We start from the raw sequence: 20,021 nt of genomic DNA, 5'->3' as shown, positions 1-20,021 counted from the left end.
TGCCTGGTGAGCTTCAGTATGGAAGAGCAGGGATGAACACTGTCAATTCCAATAAAATCACACATCACCCAAAATAAACATTATCATAAAGTCCTTTAGAATTCTGAAGTCTAACTGGAATTTTCAGAAAGCAGCAAGGATTATAGCAGTGTTCCTCAGATCTGCAAGCTCATTTCCTTCTCCCCAACTTCCAAGAACACACACACATACTTAGCAAAAAGCTTTGCATCCATTTTAAGACAAGGATAGAAGAAACAGGAACTACCTCTGTAAATAAAAGATATAAGGGAAAGCAAACCTTTTATATTTAACTCCACCTTAAAGCAACTTTCCTGCTATGCTCACTTAGATATATTGTTGTCAATACCTTTTAAAAAAAAAGAAAAACATGTATAAGAATTAAACATTTTAAGGACCTTTCACAAACCAAATGACAGTAGGTTTTTATTAACATATCTTACAATGTTGATTATTCCTAGTTTTGTAATCTCTGCTTAATTATAAAGATTGATTTAACCTCTACAGTAATGTACTGTATTTAAATGATCATTCATACAAGATATCACACCAGTACATTTTTTTTTGAATAATATACACACATCACTCTAGCTTGGACCTGTTATTTTTAAAAGTGGGCTTATAAATGGGACTTATAAAAGTTATGGGGAAAAAAATTAAAGTTCTAGTTTAGCAGCATGCATGTATGTAATTCAAGTACAATTTTCAACCAAGTGCTTTTTAAAAATTTACTGGTGACTAATTCACCAATATCAAAATAAACACTATCAAATACCCAAATTTTAATGTTAAGGCTAATATTTTCACTTCACATCCATATGCACAATCATAAAACATTCCATTTTAAATATGTAGTAATCAAAGTCTGAATACATTATACCATGTATATATAGCATCAGAGTTTCAAACTGTAGAATTATTCAAGTTCATGAATCCTGTAACAGTATTTACTAGAGATTTAAATTAGCATTTTGCTCTTCAACCACACTTACAAATGGTCTGGTATTCAGAATGACCGATGCAAAAAATATGACAGGCTGAACTTATGATACAGTATTTAAAAAAGTAGCAATGTGTTGGAAAGGACAACTATTTAGTTAAACAGAATCAGTCTTGTCTTTCAGAAAGTTATCTTAATATTTTGGAAATGTATATAAAAATAGCAAGCTATTTCCATGTATTTTATTGTAGAGCTATAGGTAATTTTTTGATGTTTTAAACACATTTGAATATGTACTGTTCTGCTCTATTTTAATGCAAGGCCATCATTTAATGTCCATTTTCACATTCTGTAATGTCATGTCATTCAATAATTTTTAGAACATAGATCTGACTTTATTTTTGTATTTTATCATTAGATGTTTTTTTAGTTTATTTTACATGTAAAAATGTAATTTTATATAACAAGCCATGGAAGTCCAAAGTACCAGGAATTGCTTGATAACACTATATATTAAATAATCATCAAATTACTAAATCATTTGGAAGAAAAATCTTGTTAGCAATATATAACATGCTTTTCTGTAATCTTCCTTCTCTATTTATAGAGTGGGTTTTTAGCTCAATCATTCCCATTCTTACTGATTAAAAAAACTCAAAAAACATAAATTGCTTTTCTCAGCAGCTTCTAAGAAGAATGCAGATGCATGGCTCATTCGTGAGGGTCATCACCACTGAGCCTCTTTTTTCCTTTTAGGAAACCAAGCAGAAATAGCAGTGATTATGCTGCACAAATACAATATAGATGAACCTCTTGAGCTGACAGGAAAGTTCCAAAACTAAGCTTCATTTGTGGGTAAGTCTAATAAGCATTTCCAACTCAATCATTTAAACAAAAACTTGGTTGTTAATAAAAGGTGGGCATGCACAAAATCAAAATCTGCCACGTGAATGCTCTTAAAACTTCTGATTTTACGGCAAAACTATTTGTGTATTAATACCTCAAGTAATTCACCGACTGAAATGGCAAATTTTGATTTTTAACGACTCCTTTCCCCAACCACACATATGTCCCCCAAAATGTACTGTATTATATTAACAGCAGCTATCTACTTATTTTACAACTATTTCAATTATTTACCTGGGGAGAATATTTATGAAATTCCTGAGAATGAATTAAGTTTTCAGCAAAGCCTTAAACTTTTAACAGATTCCTCACAATAAGAAAAAATTTTAAAGTCCTACTATTAGACCAACTTTTACTATACAATATTTCACATAAATCATGTTTTACATTTTTTTCTAATTACATACAGCAAAAATCTCAAATCAACACAAGAATGGGAGAGGGAAAGGATGCATTGTGTTTAGCAGATGCAAATTAAAACACACAGATATAAAGAAGCAGTAAAACTTTAAATAAATCACACCCACTCTAAGTATCAATGAATAGCTGATATGCATTGCTGGGAGAATCATTTTTAAATGATTTTGTCAACAAGTTGTGCTTCTTATTAATTGTGGACTTAAAAAAAAAAAAGGACCACTAAAGAATGATTTAACTTGTTGTTACGTTCTCCAGATATTTAAAAAATTTTTATTATACCATTAATGTGATTACCAAGCACCTAATTTTGGAAAGGCTTTATATGTTTTCTTTTTCTCCTTCAGCAAAAGCGTTAATCCTCCAAATTAAGTAAAGCTTATTGTTGATAAATTCTTAATGAAAATGATATAATGCAATGCTGAGGTGGTGAGTCACAGTCCATTGTAATGTGGACCCCATCTTTTATTGATGTGATCAAAAGTATGAGAAATCCACTGTTGCTCAAGAACTTTGTATCTTTCCTTACAAATGTAGAGTGGTTTGCCTCGCCTAAAATAAAAAGGAAAGAAAGGTGTTAAAAGTTATTTAATCCAATGAATATTTCACACATACTTGTACAAAACAGATTCTTAATGACAAAAATTTCACACAGTGGTTTGGTTTATTTCATATTTCCTTAGCATGTGGATGTGGAAACTATCTCAAAAACTAAAAAGAGCTTAAAATTAATGACTGTCAGAATTTCTTAATATAAAAAAATATTATTACAATTACAAAGCCAGGAATGGAGCATTGTCCTCTAATCAAACTTCAATAAACATTCAAACATATGCATGCGTATCTAACCTAAGATCTCGATCTTCTTCTCCATGAGCATCCAAATACACAGAACCCCAGAGGCAGAAGCGGTGGCCTCTAATGATGATAATCACTGATGCATTGATCAAAAGGAAAATCCCCGTTCCAGCACCACAGTTCTGAGAATGCTAAAAAATTAAAAATACAGCAATGATATTCATAATCAAATGGACTTCATAAGAAAATCAAGAATGCCTTAGTTAAATATCATCTAAATAATACTGAAAACTTTTAAGTTTTTAATAAGATTTCATCTAAGTTAAACTTACAATTTCATTCTTAACACTAGATTAATAATACATTAGGAGGAATGTGGGTAAGGATTATCTAGGAAAGCAATTAAGAGCCAACGTAAACCAGATTCAGAGGCTGGCATCCACAATAGCAGGTTTGACTATTGTTTCATTGCCCAACATTTAAAAGCCCATGCAATGGCTTAAGAAAAGTTTTGTACTTAAGAAAAGTTTTACTCACTTAAATAAAGCCCCGGGTGTTTTTTTTTCTTTTTGTTTTTTTAAACCCTTCTATTGGATTAAAAAGAACAAAAGAACAAGAATGAAATCCTTGTGTACTGTGTATTTACTTCAAAGAATAGTTAATGTGAAGAGCTGGCTTAACTACATATACCACATTTCAATGTGATAGTAGATTTGGGCTTCATAAATTTTATATTATTTACTACTGCTTACCAATACACATTCACAGTAACTTTGTTGCTTGCAGCAAAGTCCTTTCAGGCACACAAAAGTACCACAAACAAGGCAAACAGCAGGATCTTTAGGAACCTTAGTGCAGACACTACAGGTTTTTCTATGGTAGTACTGAAAAATGGTGTTATAATTCTCAGGCAACTGGAGCAGGTGTGGTAATTTCCATCTTGCCTCTTGGATAAGCAAGGCCTAAAATAAAATCCAAAAATATTCATTAGTCCTATATACTTAAGTCACTAACACAAAATGCTTGTATTTTAAAGGCCTTTTGTCTTTATAAGGAAGAAACATCTGTCTCTAAGTATGTGACTTATTTTCTTTATTAAATCTCTCATTTCCATTTTACAAATGACTTATATAGTACTTCAATAATTACCAATCTCTATTTTAATGTAGTTTCCAATTACAATATGATGTCAGTTTTCAGACTAAGCACCCTGAAACATTTAAACTTGTCGTTACCCTAAGAGAAAAATACTAAACATAAATAAGAATGCATGGGAAATATATCTAGATGTACTTGTTTTTAAATATGCTTAATGTAAAATTTTAAATAAACACTTTTAAAAATCAAGTTTTGATCTTTCTTGGATAAAAAAATTTTACTGGCCTTTCTTAAGGTAATGTCATAGTTATAGCCCATTATTTTTATCTCAATATTTTATAATTTAGATTCTCCTTCTTAGAAAATGTAAAATCTTCTCATACCACAATCTGTTAAGGCCTTTTGTATCCATATGTGCTAAGGCTACAACTCTTCATAAATTTTCTGCTACAAGTATGAAAACAATGCCAAATTAGTTAAGTTTCCCTGTAGAATATACTAAATTCATTATTTGCAGTTGTACAAAAATACTGGTAATAGCACTAAATGCCTCTCCATTAACACTTAAAATAGATAAAATGTAGTATGAATCTATTAGCTCAAGAAACTGTATAGATATCAGGCAACTCATGTGGTGATCATTTCACATTACCTACAACCATAATCTATTTAAATTGATGTAGTAGTTAAGTAGTCAGCTTGGCGTTTATCAATAAGTTCATGGACAAAGTGGCCATGGAAGCAAGGATAAGGACAATATATGGGCTTACAATATGCTATTTGCCTGTATTCAGTGCCCAAACCAGACTGCAAAGATTGCATATTCTGTAATGGGTTGATTATACTGCAATCTTCCATTAGTGGAAGGAACAGCAGTTTGTCCTCACTGAACTTGATCTCTATCTAGATTAGGTTGTAAATTACCCAGTAGCTCACACCACATGGTCTTAAAGAATTTTCTTCGTTAAGAGAGATATAAGGCAATAGGTGGATGTCTATGGAATTAACTGTTCCTAACATATATTCAAACATCTGACAAAACTGTTGATCTTTTAAATGATGAACTACTTTGCTGATAAATTTTTAGATGGTACCAGCTGGGAGAAAATAACTATAAAATGAGGTATATGTTCCGACAGAATGAAGTACATGGTCTAAACTAGCAACCAGTATATATGGGTGATCACTTTCTCACAGATGAAATTCATCAGTTTAGAAACCTAGAAACCAGGGAGTGCAAAGTGGTTTGGCACATCTCATGACTACACCTAAGAATTCAGTTTTTTATTTCTGTTTCCCGCTATTCTGGATTGTTCTGTGGTTTTAGGACCATCCTAAAAAAGTTGCGTATTATCCTCCATCAGAGGATAGGATAATAGTTTTACTGAATTGGAAACTAAACATCATCTGGCCATTTTTAGGTTCCCCATATCACTAGGAGAAGAATGGAATGGTTTATAGCATTGTCTGGAGGGACTGACCCTAACTATCAAGAAGAAAAGAAATACTGCTCTACAATTAGCAGCAGTATATTTTGAACTTAGAGATCCACCCATCACTCACCATGTCCCAAAGCTTGAAAGGAAAAAATTTAATACAAAACTATTATGCCTTAATATAAGCAAGATAGAGCCAAATCACCAGAAGCTCAGACATCTCAGAATAAAGTCTAGTTCACATACTTGGTCAAATAAATATAAGCTGTCAAGGTTCTGGTCAAAGAAGGTCTAAGAAGAAAGTCATATATTTGACTATATATTAGCTACAGCTTTATGACCACTTGTAAATGTTCTTGCTTAGGTGGTATTTATTCTTGCAATATGTTCCATTCTCTTCTTCTTTCACTTAACTATGGAATTCAGGGTGACAAGCTGCTAATTAAAATTTTCCAGGCCACCAGGGTGTAAATACAACAAATCACAGAAAGAATGGACATCTCTCAGAGCCTCTGAATTCAGAGAGGTCTGGTAATCTAACTGTTGGGTGTGATTTCAGGTTGCGTACTTGGGAAAGTGGTAGATGCATTTGTGATTACGAATGGAATGGTTACATCATTTTGAACAGGGGAAGAAGTGAAACTGTGAATGAGCATAAGAATGTCTATGTGCTAACAGGTAAGATATGAAGACAGTGTTGGTTATTTATGTTTTTCAATTTGTCTATCAACCTTATCTGCTTTTTTTTTTTTTTAGATTTTATTTATTTATTCATGAGAGACACACAGAGAGAGAGAGGCAGAGGCACAGGCAGAGGAAGAAGCAGGCTCCACGCAGGGAGCCCAACACTGGACTCGATCCTCGAACCCCAGGATCACAAGCCAGGCTGAAGGCGGTGCTAAACCGCTGAGCCACCCAGGCTGCCCCCTTATCTGCCTTTTTATATTATTAACAGTATTACAAGTATTTTTGGAAAATAATCTCCTTTCTGGTTCCATCAGGTTTGATAGGACCGCCCTATCACAAGATCTTGCCTCATCACAAGGGTGTACATAGGATGCAAATTATGCCAACTGGATCCTTCCTCCCAGGAATATCAATCTTGAGCACCACATGGAAGAAAGGAAAGTGGTTAAGGTGCAGTTATCCAGTGGTAGCACTTCAGAGAAAACACACCAAAACTGTCTGTGCAATCCAACTGTATGTCTGTGACCAAAGAATCTTAGCTGATACAAAAAGTTAGAAGCAGTAACTCAATTTTTCAAGGTTATTTTTGTTGGACTATTCAGCTCCAGTCACTGTTTATATCTTGTTCAAATTTAAAATTCCAAGTAAAGAAAATCAGGTTGGCCTGGTCAGAGTGAGGATTAGAGATAGAACAGAGTGGAGCAGGGACAAGAGTAGGGATGCAGGTCAGATGGGAGTGCATTCAAATAACTGGTAAAAATTCTGCATAAGTAGAAATAAATAAATGACTACTGTTATGGCTATAAAACAGATCCTTATCACTCAATTTTACAAAACGATTAGTTATTTTAAAACGATAAATTCTTATTTTCCATCAATATCCATACTAATCATACATCTAACATGTAAACTTGTTATTACACTATCAAATGAGTTAATGTGTATTTACTGCTTAACCCATGACTCCTATGAAGACAAAAACTTTAAGGACACTCATCACTTTCTCCTGTCCTGGTTCTACAATTATACCCATCTCTTATGCCTAGTCATTCCTTATAGGTTTTCAGATATCAATATCTAACTTCAGATTCCAGTTATAATCTGAAAATAAAGAAATTACTAGATAGGAAAAGATTTTTATACATAATATACAAAGTTCGATTAAGGTCTTGATACTGTCTTTCCTTCAAAAAAAGGAGCGGTATAAAATGAGATACTATCTCCTTAAGGATTTTAATAAAAAACGGAAATGAACAAAAGCAGAAACACTTATTATTTATGCTTACCTTGCCTTTATTATTCACTGTCTTAAAGATTAAGTCTAGTCTGACATCTCTACCTAAAATACTAATCTTTTATTGTCTCTTGATGTTAAAATTAAAATTCTCATTTTCCCTGAAACATGGCTCTTCTTTCACCAGTTCTATTTCTATCTATGAGATCATTCCACCAGTTAACCATTCCACAAATATTTATTAGGTGACTATTCTATATTGGTACTTTCTAGGAACTAAGAACTCAAGGAAAAATCAGGAACAATTTTTGCTTTTGGAGCCTCCACTCAGACATATTAAACAAAAAAAAAAGTGATAAATATGGTGACTATTATAGGTCATCGCAAAAATACTGTCATACAGCACACAACAGAGGGAGCGGATTAGAACTAAAAGAAGATGGATTATCAGCCAGACCTTTATAGAAAAGGTACATTTATCATAGCCTTGATGAGTGATTAATTCAACAGGAGAAGGGTAGGAAAATTGCTTTAGATAAAAGTAACAGCAATAAGCAATAACATAGATGTTTAAAAATATACAGCACACCTAAAAAACATTCTTCTGTGGTTTGACCAAGGTGATAGTAGGGGAGTGGTTTGGATGAGGTTAGAAAGGCAAGCCAGATGGTGAAAATCCCTGAATGCCACGCAAAGACTTCCATAGGCAATGGGGCACTATCAATGGTGTTTTATTATTTTTTATTTTTTATTAATTTTTTAAGATTTTATTTATTTATTAATGACCGACACAGAGAGAGAGAGAGAGAGGCAGAAACACAGGCAGAGGGAGAAGCAGGCTCCATACAGAGAGGCTGAACATGGGACTCAATCCCGGGTCTCCAGGATCACACCCCTGAAGGCAGCACTAAATCACTGGGCCACGGGGGCTCCCCTCAATGGTGTTTTAAGCAGGATCACATTTCTATCAGAACTATGTCTACTAGTTACTATTCTTTTAATGCTTTGAGTTCAGATCTTAAAGTCAAGTACATCTGGTCATCAAGTTCTATATATTTTTCTCAGATGTCTCTTGCATTGGTTATATTCTGTCTAATTTCTACTATCAGAATAATAGGCCAGATTTTCTTCACCACGTAAATAATTTCTGGCTTCCCTCTCTCCTTACTTCAATTTAACTACTAAAAAGCTATCTAGGGATCCCTGGGTGGCGCAGCGGTTTGGCGCCTGCCTTTGGCCCAGGGCGCAATCCTGGAGACCCGGGATCGAATCCCACGTCGGGCTCCCGGTGCATGGAGCCTGCTTCTCCCTCTGCCTGTGTCTCTGCTTCTCTCTCTATCTCTCTGTGACTATCATAAATAAATAAAAAAAATTTTTTTAAAAAAAATTAAAAAAAAAATAATAAAAAAAAAATAAAAAGCTATCTAAATTACCTCCCTAAAACACTATCATCACATTATTCAATTTTTCAAAGACCATAGTTCTACCTATAGAGGAAAATCTGAGCATCAAACCATGGCATTCATAGCCACCTCCCACTGCCTCCACCCTACCTTTCCAATTCGCTCATCTCTAATATAAAACCTTTCATGGGCCCAGCTGGCAGCACAGGCACGCAACTTTTACAGTTAAAGACTGGCCTTTTAAATCTGCTACTCCAAATCTTTGATTTTTATGTGACAGCTCTCTTTCCAATAAGTTACAAGTTCCTTGTCTATCTTAAAATTCCTCTGTATCTTTCAAGTCTAGTGGTCTTTCAAGTCTAAGATTGTTTAAGACATTCAATAAAACCTGATGACCTAAAACAAGCCAAAAGTAGATTAATAACTTAGCTTTGTTAACTGAAATATTTTTGCTTTTACACTTATAAATATAAGTAAACCATTTTTTCAATATAATTAGTTTAATAAATGCTGCCAAGAATAGACGACCTGAAATTTATAATTCTTCATTATTCTCTTACCCTATTAGCATATCACCACTGTGACAAAGTAGGTAATACTACTCTTTTTACATACCTTTCCTTGTTCTGCATGTCTTTCAGTAAATGAATTTATCTCAAAACACCACTGAGATATAATATCAAATGCTGGAACTGGCCAATCCAGACAGGAGGCACTGATGAATGGATGTTCTGTTTGGTAAAACGTTGGCAGAAGTCCCAAGCAGCTGGAAAGAACTGAAAATTCTTCTTCTTCCTTTTAGACATGAAATAGAAAATTCTCAAGGCATTTCGTAAAGAACATTTTGCATTATAGATAATTTAAATACATCTTCATTGATTACTTTTGGACAGTAAGAAAATTTTCTTACCTGAGTCAACTAAAGGAAAGTAAAGAGAGTAGAAGAGGCAAAGTAGAGAGAATAGGTTCTCAGCCGTATATCCAAATATCCCCATAGTATTTCTCTTTGAAATTTAAGTCTTAAATGCCATAGCATCTGCTTCTTCTATATATTTATTTTTTAAATAGTGTTGTCATATTTCTCATGAATACAGTCTACAGAATCTAACCACTCTATAAGAACAAATGTTTTTGTGGCAAAGGGAGAGTGACTTCTGGTTAAAAAGACACAGGCTGTCAGTGTGGATGAAGAACAGTAAAAACATGGAATTCACAAGATGCAGTACAAAACAATTTGCCTAGACCCTTAATGAGTGTGAAACAAAATCATTTTTTAAAAGAGGGTGGACTTTCTAAGAATTTGAGAGATGTAAATACCAGCTAAGCTGAAGTTCTATTCAGTAATAACAACAGAAATAACCAAAAAAAATCAGTGAGCCAAGGACTCATTTCCTGAGTTTTAAAGGAGTTTGTTAGTCTTATAAACACTAAAATATACTTCCCAGCCCTTCTTTATTCAACTAAAAGACTATTTAGGAGGCTAATATGTTTACTTCCCCTGGTCTACTGGATCAATTCCTATCATCCTTCAAATTCCAGTTCCCCAGGGAATCCTTTCCTGATCAAACCTAATAGTACCTTAGATCACTCCGCTCCATTCAGATAAAGTTAATCCTTCCATACTTTGTAAACACTTCTCTACTTGTGTTTATATTTTCTATTAATTTAAAAATAAATTAGCATTTATTGTAAAACTGTACGAGTAGTCCCTGGGGGTAAGGGCTCTGTCCTCCCAGTTCTTCACACATTATAGACATTCTAAAAACATCTGTTTGTAAAACTGAACTAATTATGTAGATTAAGTACAAAATTCTAAATGGTGCTACAAAGAGAAAAAAATAATATGCAGGCTGAAAAAAATGTAAATTTTTATAATCTCTAGAAATAAGGTTATACATCTCCTACTTATACAGCTACATAAAGAAGGCTTTTTAAAAAGCAACTTTACTGAGACGCAGTATATATACCATAAAATTCACATACTTTTAAGTGTAGTTCAATTAATTTCAGCAAATGTATAGTCAGGGAACTACTACTACAATAAAACTTTAGAACTATTCCATGCCCTCCCAAAATTTTGCTTGTGCCTATATGCAATCAATTCCAGCCCCAAGCAATCACTAATCCTGCGTCATTATAGTTTTGGATTTTTAAAAGCTTTCATATTAATATAATCAAACAGTATATGTGTATATGTGTGTGTATTTATATCTATATTTGTGCCTGGCCTGCTTTTACTTAGCATAATATTTTGAGATTCATTCATGTTATTGTATCAGCAGTCCATTCCTTTTTACTGCTGAGTAGTATTCCAGTGTATGGATATACCAACATTTGTTCACATATTCACTTGCTGATGAATTCTGGGTTTACACTTTTTAACGACCACAAATTAAACTGTTTTAAACATTTATGTAAAAGTCTTTATGTGAACATATGTTCTCATTTCTTTTGGTAGATACCTAGAAGTAGAATCGTTGGGTTGTATAGTAAGTGCATGCTCCGCTTTTTAAAGAAATTGCCAAACTTTTTTCAAATTTGACTATACCATTTTGCATTATTACCAGCAATGACTCAGAGTTCCAGGTACCCCAAATTCTCATCAATGACTGTGACATTAATTTGTACTCTTCTAATCAACAATGATGGTGAACACATTTTCATGTACTTGTGGGTCATTTATATATATTCTTATAAGAGAAGTGCTTGTTCAAATTTTATGCTCACTTCATGTTTTTTGTTTTCTTATTGAATTATAATCTTGATATATTCTGGATATAAGCCTTTTTCAATATATATGTTATTTTTCAATATATTTTTAAATTGAGATTTTTTTTGTATACTATAAAATTAACTTAAACATGTATAATTTAGTATATCACAAAATTGTGCAACCATCACAAACTAATTCCAGAATATTTTCATCACCCTATTCTAAATGGAATCTTTTAAAATTTTATTTTCAGATTGCTCATCACTAGTACAAAGAAATAAAATAGACTTTTTTGTACATAGATCATATATGCTACAAACTTCCTGAACTTATTAGCTCTAATAATTTTTTGGAGATCCCTTCTAATTTTCCACATATAAGATCATCTAATTTGCAAATAGACATTATTTTACCTGTTCTTTTCCAATCTAGATGCCGTTTATTCCTTTTTCTAGCCTAACTGCTCTTTCTAGAGCTTCTAATTCAACGTTAAAAAGCGATAAGGGCAGCCATCCTTGTCTTGTTCCTGATCTTAGAGGGCAAGCTTTCTATCCTTCAGTATTATGATGTTAGCTATAGTTTTTTCCATACATGCCCTTTATCAGGTTGAAAAAATTCCTTTCTGTTCCTTGTTTTTTTAGTGTTTTTACCAAGATCAGGTGTTGAATTTTGTCAAACATTTTTTGACTACTGAGATGATCATATGCTTTTAAAAAAATCAACTTTATTATAATAATGTGAATTAAATTAACAATATTTTTGTTGCTGAACCAATTATACACTCCTAGGATAAATCCATTTGGCTATGGTGTATTATCCTTTTCTTTCTTTCTTTTTTTTTTTAAGATTTTATTTATTTATTCATGAGAAACACACAGAGAGAGAGGCAGAGACACAGGCAGAGGGAGAAGCAGGCTCCATGCAGGGAACCTGACGTTGGACTCGATCCCAGGTCTCCAGGATCACACCCTGGGCCAAAGGCGGCACTAAACCGCTGAGCCACCCAGGCTGCCCGTATTATCCTTTTCTATTGGTAATATACTTTTAAAGCTTTTGCTTCTATGTTCATGGAAGATCTGGGTTGGTAGTTTTCTCATGATTCCTGGTTTGGGTATCAGGATAAAATTGGCCTAATAAAATTTGGATTGTTCCTTCTTTCTCTGTTTTCTGAAGGTTTGTATGTATGGATACAATTTCTTCCTTATATATTCACAGAATTCACCATGATGTTATCTTTGTTGGTATAAAGTTGTTGATTTTTCTTTTTTGGAAGGATAATAATCAAAGAAGCTTAATAAGCTAATTAAACTTTCTTACTTGATACAGATCTAGCCAAGATTTTCTATTTCTTCTTGAGGCAGTTTTAGTAATTTTCATTTTTCAAGAAATTTGTCCATTTTATCTACATGATCAAATTTGTTGGCAAATGTTATTCATAATATTCTCTTATGGTTCTGTAGGGATGTTTCCTCCTTCATTCCTGATATTGATAATTTGTACCTTCTCTCTTTTTTTCTTATCCATCTAGTGAGGAGTCTGGCTCCTGGTTAAAAATCTGTGTGATTTTTTTCAGGCCTAACTATAGACAATTTACAAAGTTTTTACTTCACAGGCTTTGTGGGTTGAAACTGCCCTCCCTACATCAGACTCAATACATAACCAATGCATTGAAGTCTCTGAAGGAATTTATAGTTAGGATCTCAGGACCACCTCCCTCAGTCACATTATTTCACATATTTACATTCCTAGCCCTGGTACCTTTATTCCTAGGCTTCTTTATCTGAAGCCTTGGGAAGGAGTTTCTTCTACTCTTATCCCTTCCCCTGACCTTTTTATACCTCAGAGCCCATAAACTACCAAAGCCTTTTATTTGGGGGCTCCTTTAACATCTCCCCACATCTGTGCTGATCCACTTGATCCTCAGTTGGTGTGCCATTTCATTCCACGAGGGTAGATGGAACAGGAGGAACTGGCATCTTCCCTGGTTTTAGCCTCTTACTTATACCATGACAGTAAGTGATTAGAGACTCAACTCTCTCACTTTTGGCTTGTTACTTTAATCAGCTACTCTGACACCTACACCTAGTAACTCAGCTCTCTCTCTTCCAGTTCAGCTGAGCTCCTAACGTTTAGGTTTACCTATTTTACTGATCTTTGCAAAAAACCAGACATTGATTTTCTCTATTTCTACATAACTACTTCATTGACTTCTGTTCTGATTTTAAAATTTCCTTTCTTTTACTTGCTTTGGTCCAACTTGCCCTATTTCTAGCTTCATAAAGTAGGAATTTAAATGAATGACTTGAGAGCTTTCTTCTTTTTAAATATAAGCACTTGAAGCTATATCTCTTCAAGAACTTAGTGGCATTCCACTTTTTTGCTATGCTGTTTTCATTTTCACTCAGTTTAAGTATTTTCTAATTTCCTCAGGATTTCTGCTTCGATATATAACTTATTCAAAAGTATGTTGCCTAATTCCCACACATTTGGGAATTTCCATATTTTTTATTATTGATTTTAATTTAATTTTTATGTGGTCAGAAAATATGTTTTATGATTTCAACTCTTATAAATTTATTGATACTTGTATTATGGCTTGGTATATGATATATTCTCATGAACATTCAGTGTGCTTGTAAAAAAAATATGCATTCTGCTATTGTCTGGTTAAGTATTCTACAGATGTTAATGGCACCATCTTGATTGATAGTATTGTTCAGGTTTCATTTATACTGTGTCTCCTTATTAGTGACTAGTAAGAAAGAACACTGATGTCTCCAGCTATACCTGTTGATTTGTCTATTCTTTCAATTCTGTCAATTTCTATTTATGCAATTTGGGGTTTTATGCACATATATTTTTAAATGCTATATCTCCTGCTGTATTGAGAGAGGGCATTTATTTCTATGTAAGGCACAAAAATAATCTGAGAAAAAAGGAGTACCAACGGTAGAAAAATAGCAATATTTTTCAACTTTATGATAGGAAATCCAACAATGAATAAAAATTAACAAAGATCTACATAAATGACATCAACAACAGCAACTTCTTCCTAGCTGTATCTCCCAAGACAAGGGAAACAAAAGCAAAAATAAACTATTGGGACACTTCATTAATATAAATCTCCTGCACAGCAAAGAAAATAATCAACAAAACAAAAAAGGCAATCTACATAAAGGGAGAAGATTTGCAAATGACCTATCTGATAAAGGGTCTAAATCCAAAATCTATAAAGAATTCATACAACTCAACACCCAAAAAACAAACAGTCCAATTAAAAAATTGGCAGAAGACATGGATTGGTATTTTCCCAAAAAAGACACCCAGATGTCCAACAGACACACAAAACGACGCTCAACATCACTCATCATCAGGGAAATACAAGTCAAAATCAGAATGATATATCACCTCACACCTGTCAGAATGGCTGAAATCAACAACACAAGAAACAACAGGTATTGGCAGGGTGTCTGGATGGCTCAGTCAGTTGAGTGTCTGCATTTGGCTCAAGTCATGATCCAAGGGGTCCTGGGATCAAGGCTCCCTGCTCAGCAGAGAACATGCTTCTTCCTCTCCCTCTGCTGCTCCCCCTGCTTATACTTTCTTTCTTCTTCTGTCAACTAAATAAATAAAAACTTAAAAAAGAAAGAAACAAACAGCAAGTATTGGCAAGGATTTGGAGAAAGGGGAACCCTCTTGTACTGCTGGTAGGAATGCAAACTGGTAAAGCTGCTCTGGAAAACAGTATGACATTCTTCAAAAAGTTAAAAAGAGAACTACGCTATGATCCAGCAATTATACTACTAAGTATTTACCTAAAAAAATGAAAATATTGATTCAAGGGGATACATACACCCTGATGTCTATAGCAGCATTATCTACAATAGCCAAATTATGGAAACAGCCCAAGTGTCCAATGACTGATGAATGGTAAAGAAGATGTGGTCTGTATGTATATATGTATATGTGTGTGTGTGTGTGTGTGTGTGTGTAATGGAATATTACTCAGCCATAAAAAGAATGAAATCTTGCCATGTGCAAGGCCATGGGTGGAGCTAGAGAGTATTATGCTAAGTGAAATAAGTCAGAGAAAGACAAATACCACATGATTTCACTCATATGCGGAATTTAAGAAACATAACAAGGGGTCATAGTGGGGAGAAAAGAAGCAAACTAAGAAACAGACTCTTAAAAAGGACAACAAACTGATGGTTACCAGAGGGTAGGTAGATGAGGGGGATGAGTCAAAGAGGTGATGGGGATTATATACATAAGCAAATATAAATACCACTATCTCTCCCCTATCTGCCATTTAATACAAGCATGCCTTGCCTTTGGTTACTTAATGTATCTTTGAGATTTTTCCACATTAGTACATAGAAAACCTTTTCTTTTCTGTAGAGTATTCCATTGTATGAATAAACTACAATTTACTTAACCAAGTTCCCATTGATCGATATTTGAGATGTTTTAATTTTTTTTGCCATTTCAGTATGTCTATTCAGCTATCAATAAATTGATTACCCTATTATTGTACTATAAGAGACATCTATAGGTGGAGTACAGTCATAATTACATGAGATTGAAATAGAATATAATATGCAATATTTTAGTGGTTTTTACAGACTTAATAGTAGAAGAAAATTACCTGTATTCCTCAAAAAATGCTTTGTGTTGCAAGCAGCAGCACAGCTCAGATGTTAACAGTGCGGATTTGGCATCCAGACTAAATGTGTTCAAATCCTGGCTGCTTTAAATACTAGCTGTGAATCCTGAGCAACTTATTCACTCTCTGTGTCTGTTTCCTTGTCTGCAAAGTGAGGATTATAACAGCTATTTCATAGTTGTTGGGAAACTTAAATGAATTTTTTTTTAAGATTTATTTATTTATTTATGATAGACATAGAGAGAGACAGAGAGGTACAGAGATACAGGAGGAGGGAGAAGCAGGCTCCATGCCGGGAGCCCGACATGGGAGCCCGACGTGGGACTCGATCCTGGGACTCGATCCTGGGACTCCAGGATTGCGCCCCCTGGGCCAAAGGCAGGCGCCAAACCGCTGAGCCACCCAGGGATCCCCAACTTAAATGAATTTAAATGCAATGCACTTAAATCAGTGCTTAGCATGTGTCAATATACAATAATGCTAGCTATCATTGTAATTATTTATGGCAAAACTATTGTTGACAGAACAAAGAAAAGAGAATTAAATAGAAGAAAGAAAAAAGGATTAAAGGAGATATATCAGAACACTAGTTTTCAAATTGGGGCAGGCAATAATCATGGTCTCCTATAAGAGTCTGATAATCATTTTCTTCCAAGAAAACTACACATACACAAACATTTTACAAACAATGCCATGGAATTCAAAAATTCCTGAAGTCCCTGTATAAGAATTCCAGAGTTAAAGGATAAATAAAAGAAGATGCATTTAAATAGGAGAAAATGTAACAGAACCATACAGGTCACTATAATTAGCCCTATTATGGTAGTAGAAAGTGTCAGATTAAGACATTTAACTAAATTAGGAAAGTCTAACAGATCACTGTGAAGAGCAAAATGTTGTGTCGGGACATGTACTGGGCACCACTCCTCATGAGCAGTAATGCTTACCGGAATGTCTAAAAATCCTGAAAAAATTGTTAAGCTCAAGAGTCTCCTGGCTTTTAGAAATAACCACTCAAACTATTAGCAATGTGGTAAATGTGGATGATTAATGTTCAAAACTTCCAATTGGATTTCACCATTTTAGCAACATATTAGAAAATATAATTCTAAATGATTCCATTTATAACTAAAAACAAACAAAAAACACGCACAGGACATTTTAGAATTCTCTTTGGGATGCAGCAGAATACAAAAGGATGCTGCCTGTTATTCCCACTGCTCAGAATCCTAACTGGACATGTATTAAGACAAGACAAAAATAAAGATTTGAAGGAAAAGGACAATTTTCTCCTTATTTTCAGATGACATGGTCATAATTACATAAACCAGCTAAAAGAATCAACAGACAAATTATTAGAACTAATAAGAGAAATCAGCAAGTGGCCAGTCACAAGAACACACTAAAAATCAATAGTATTATTCCGTACCAGCAAGGAGCAATCAGTGTGTCACGGAAAGAAGGTATCATTTAGATAGAAACTAAAACCATAAAGCGTAGAAACCTAGGATTCTCTTTATATACAATGCTCTAGAATTTAAAGTGACAATTTTACAATTCTATGAAAAGTATTAAAAGAGAACTGAATGAATGGACTTTATATATAAACTATGCTAAATGCTTTTAAAACTACATGTTCAAGGCAATTCTCATCTAATATCCTGGAGGATTTGGGAAGAAAATTTACAAATTGATTATAAAATTATTTATGAAAATAAATGTCCACGTATAGCTAACCAGAAAAATTATTCTAAATGAAAACGACAAAAAAAAAAAAAAAAAACAACGTGGGGCAGCCCGGGTGGCTCAGTGGTTTAGCGCCGCCTTCAGCCCAGAGCCTGATCCTGGAGATCCGGGATCAAGTCCCACACTGGGCTCCCTGCATGGAGCCTGCTTCTCCCTCAGCCTGTGTCTCTGCCTCTCTCTCTCTCTCCCTCTCTCTCTCTCTCTCTGTGTCTCTCATGAATAAGTAAATAAAATCCTTAAAAAAAAAAAAGTGAAATCTGCAAGTGAGATTACATAAATGACAGAAATCTAAACAAAGAGAGACCAAACTTCTATCTAAAGTTGTAACTTAACTTTTCTCGCTTCAGTTGAATATATCCACATCCAACCAATCCCTCAACTTGAATATATGCAAAGTACTTTCATTCGGGCCCCACAGACTTACTTCACATTTCCTCCTTCTATTAATTGTATCAGAAAGGTTCAAGTCTCCCAGGTCCAAAACCCACATACAGTATGACTCTTCTCCCTTGACTCCCACATGTTCAACTAAAATCTTGACTATTCCATCTATGAAATCTTTAATATCTTCCTATCCTCTTCTATTTCTATACTATGTCATTCGCCAACTAGCTTTTCTGTTCCCAATTCTTCCATTCCTCACACCCCCAAATCTTATATTATTAGAATGAGATTTTATCCTAAAATAAAATTTGAATTATGTTACATTTTTGTCCCAAATCTTTCAATGGTCCAAATTCCTTCATGTGAAATTCAAGATCCATTACAACTTCACCACAATGTATTTCTAACACTATGTAGCATTGTTCCTTTCTGTGCTAATTGAATCATTTCTTCCCTGTCCTATGCATATGCCTGGTGCTCTATCACAAGCATCACTGTACAGCCAACCCCAACCAGCTTTCAATGCCGAGGTCAAGAGCTTCTGCTTCCAGATAATTTCCAACTCATGGAAGAAAAATACCTTCCAGTAAAAACAAATGATAAAATAAACCATAAAGTAATAAGCATACAAAGAACCACAGCCTATGGCCTTTAAATGTGAAGGAAAAAAAGCTGATGAATGAAATAGGTTTTTTTCTATTAATATCCATGCTTGAGGATGCTCATACAGTAAGTAAGTCCCCCACCTTATCACAGTTTCACCTTGTCTGGTTTCATTTACTGGTGGTCAACTGTGGTTTAGAAATATATGATTCATCTTCTGACATATAATCAGAAGGTCAACAGTAGTCTATTACAATGCCTACATATCATTCATTTCATTTCATCATGTAGGAATTTTATCATCTCATCATCACAGGAAGGGTGAGTACAATACAGTAAGATATTTTAACAGAGACTGTATTCACATAACTTTTTTTTATAACATATTGTTATAAATATTCCATTATTATTGTTAATCTCTTACTCTACCTAATTTATAAATTAAACTTTATCATAGGTATCCTTTTTCCATAGGAAAAAAACCTAGTATATACAGAGTTCAATACAAGCACTAGTTTTAGGCATCCACTGGGGGTTTTAAAACATATCCCCTGCAGATAAGGGAAACTACTATATGTCAGAGGAAATACTTTTAAGGTGAAATTTTAAAATAAATAACTATGAAAGAAAATTATCTAGTGGATGAACATTTAAAATTTATTCAATATCCATATACTTTAAATGTCTGAGGACAAATGTGCAGAGTTTATCTTGAATCACTTGAAAAAAAAAAACACCAAAGAATCTAAACTATTTAATGTAATGATCAATTACTTAAAAAAAGAACAATCAACTGCTTAATTCTGATATACTGCAGGCTTTGAAGACCATATATATATGATAAATGTCTTAATTTCCATATCGAATTCCCTGGAAACAGATGACAGATAATGTCAGGATTATAATCCTATAAGCAGTTTGGTTTACTTACCTTCTGGTTCTCTACTCTGTCACTTTCTTGCCTACTCACAT

General features: G+C 33.9%; 1 protein-coding gene across 6 annotated transcripts in view; it reads right to left on the bottom strand.

Moving 5' to 3' along the window:
* Positions 1 to 417: 417 nt before the first annotated feature.
* UBR3 (ubiquitin protein ligase E3 component n-recognin 3) overlaps positions 418 to 20,021 on the bottom strand; it is a 226,700-nt gene continuing 207,096 nt past the window's right edge. For all 6 annotated transcript variants that reach the window (XM_072751893.1, XM_072751891.1, XM_072751894.1 and 3 more), the window contains 4 exons: positions 9,553 to 9,732; positions 3,832 to 4,041; positions 3,131 to 3,270; positions 418 to 2,833 (listed from right to left, as the gene is read on the bottom strand). In XM_072751893.1, the coding sequence (XP_072607994.1) occupies positions 2,716 to 2,833; positions 3,131 to 3,270; positions 3,832 to 4,041; positions 9,553 to 9,732 (648 nt within the window). In that variant the 3' untranslated portion in view covers positions 418 to 2,715. The remainder of the gene's footprint in view (positions 2,834 to 3,130; positions 3,271 to 3,831; positions 4,042 to 9,552; positions 9,733 to 20,021) is intronic.

Source organism: Vulpes vulpes, chromosome 3 (genome assembly GCF_048418805.1).
Source record: "Vulpes vulpes isolate BD-2025 chromosome 3, VulVul3, whole genome shotgun sequence".
In the NCBI taxonomy this organism is placed as follows: Eukaryota; Metazoa; Chordata; class Mammalia; order Carnivora; family Canidae; genus Vulpes; species Vulpes vulpes.
This window is presented reverse-complemented; position numbering and strand designations above follow the sequence as displayed.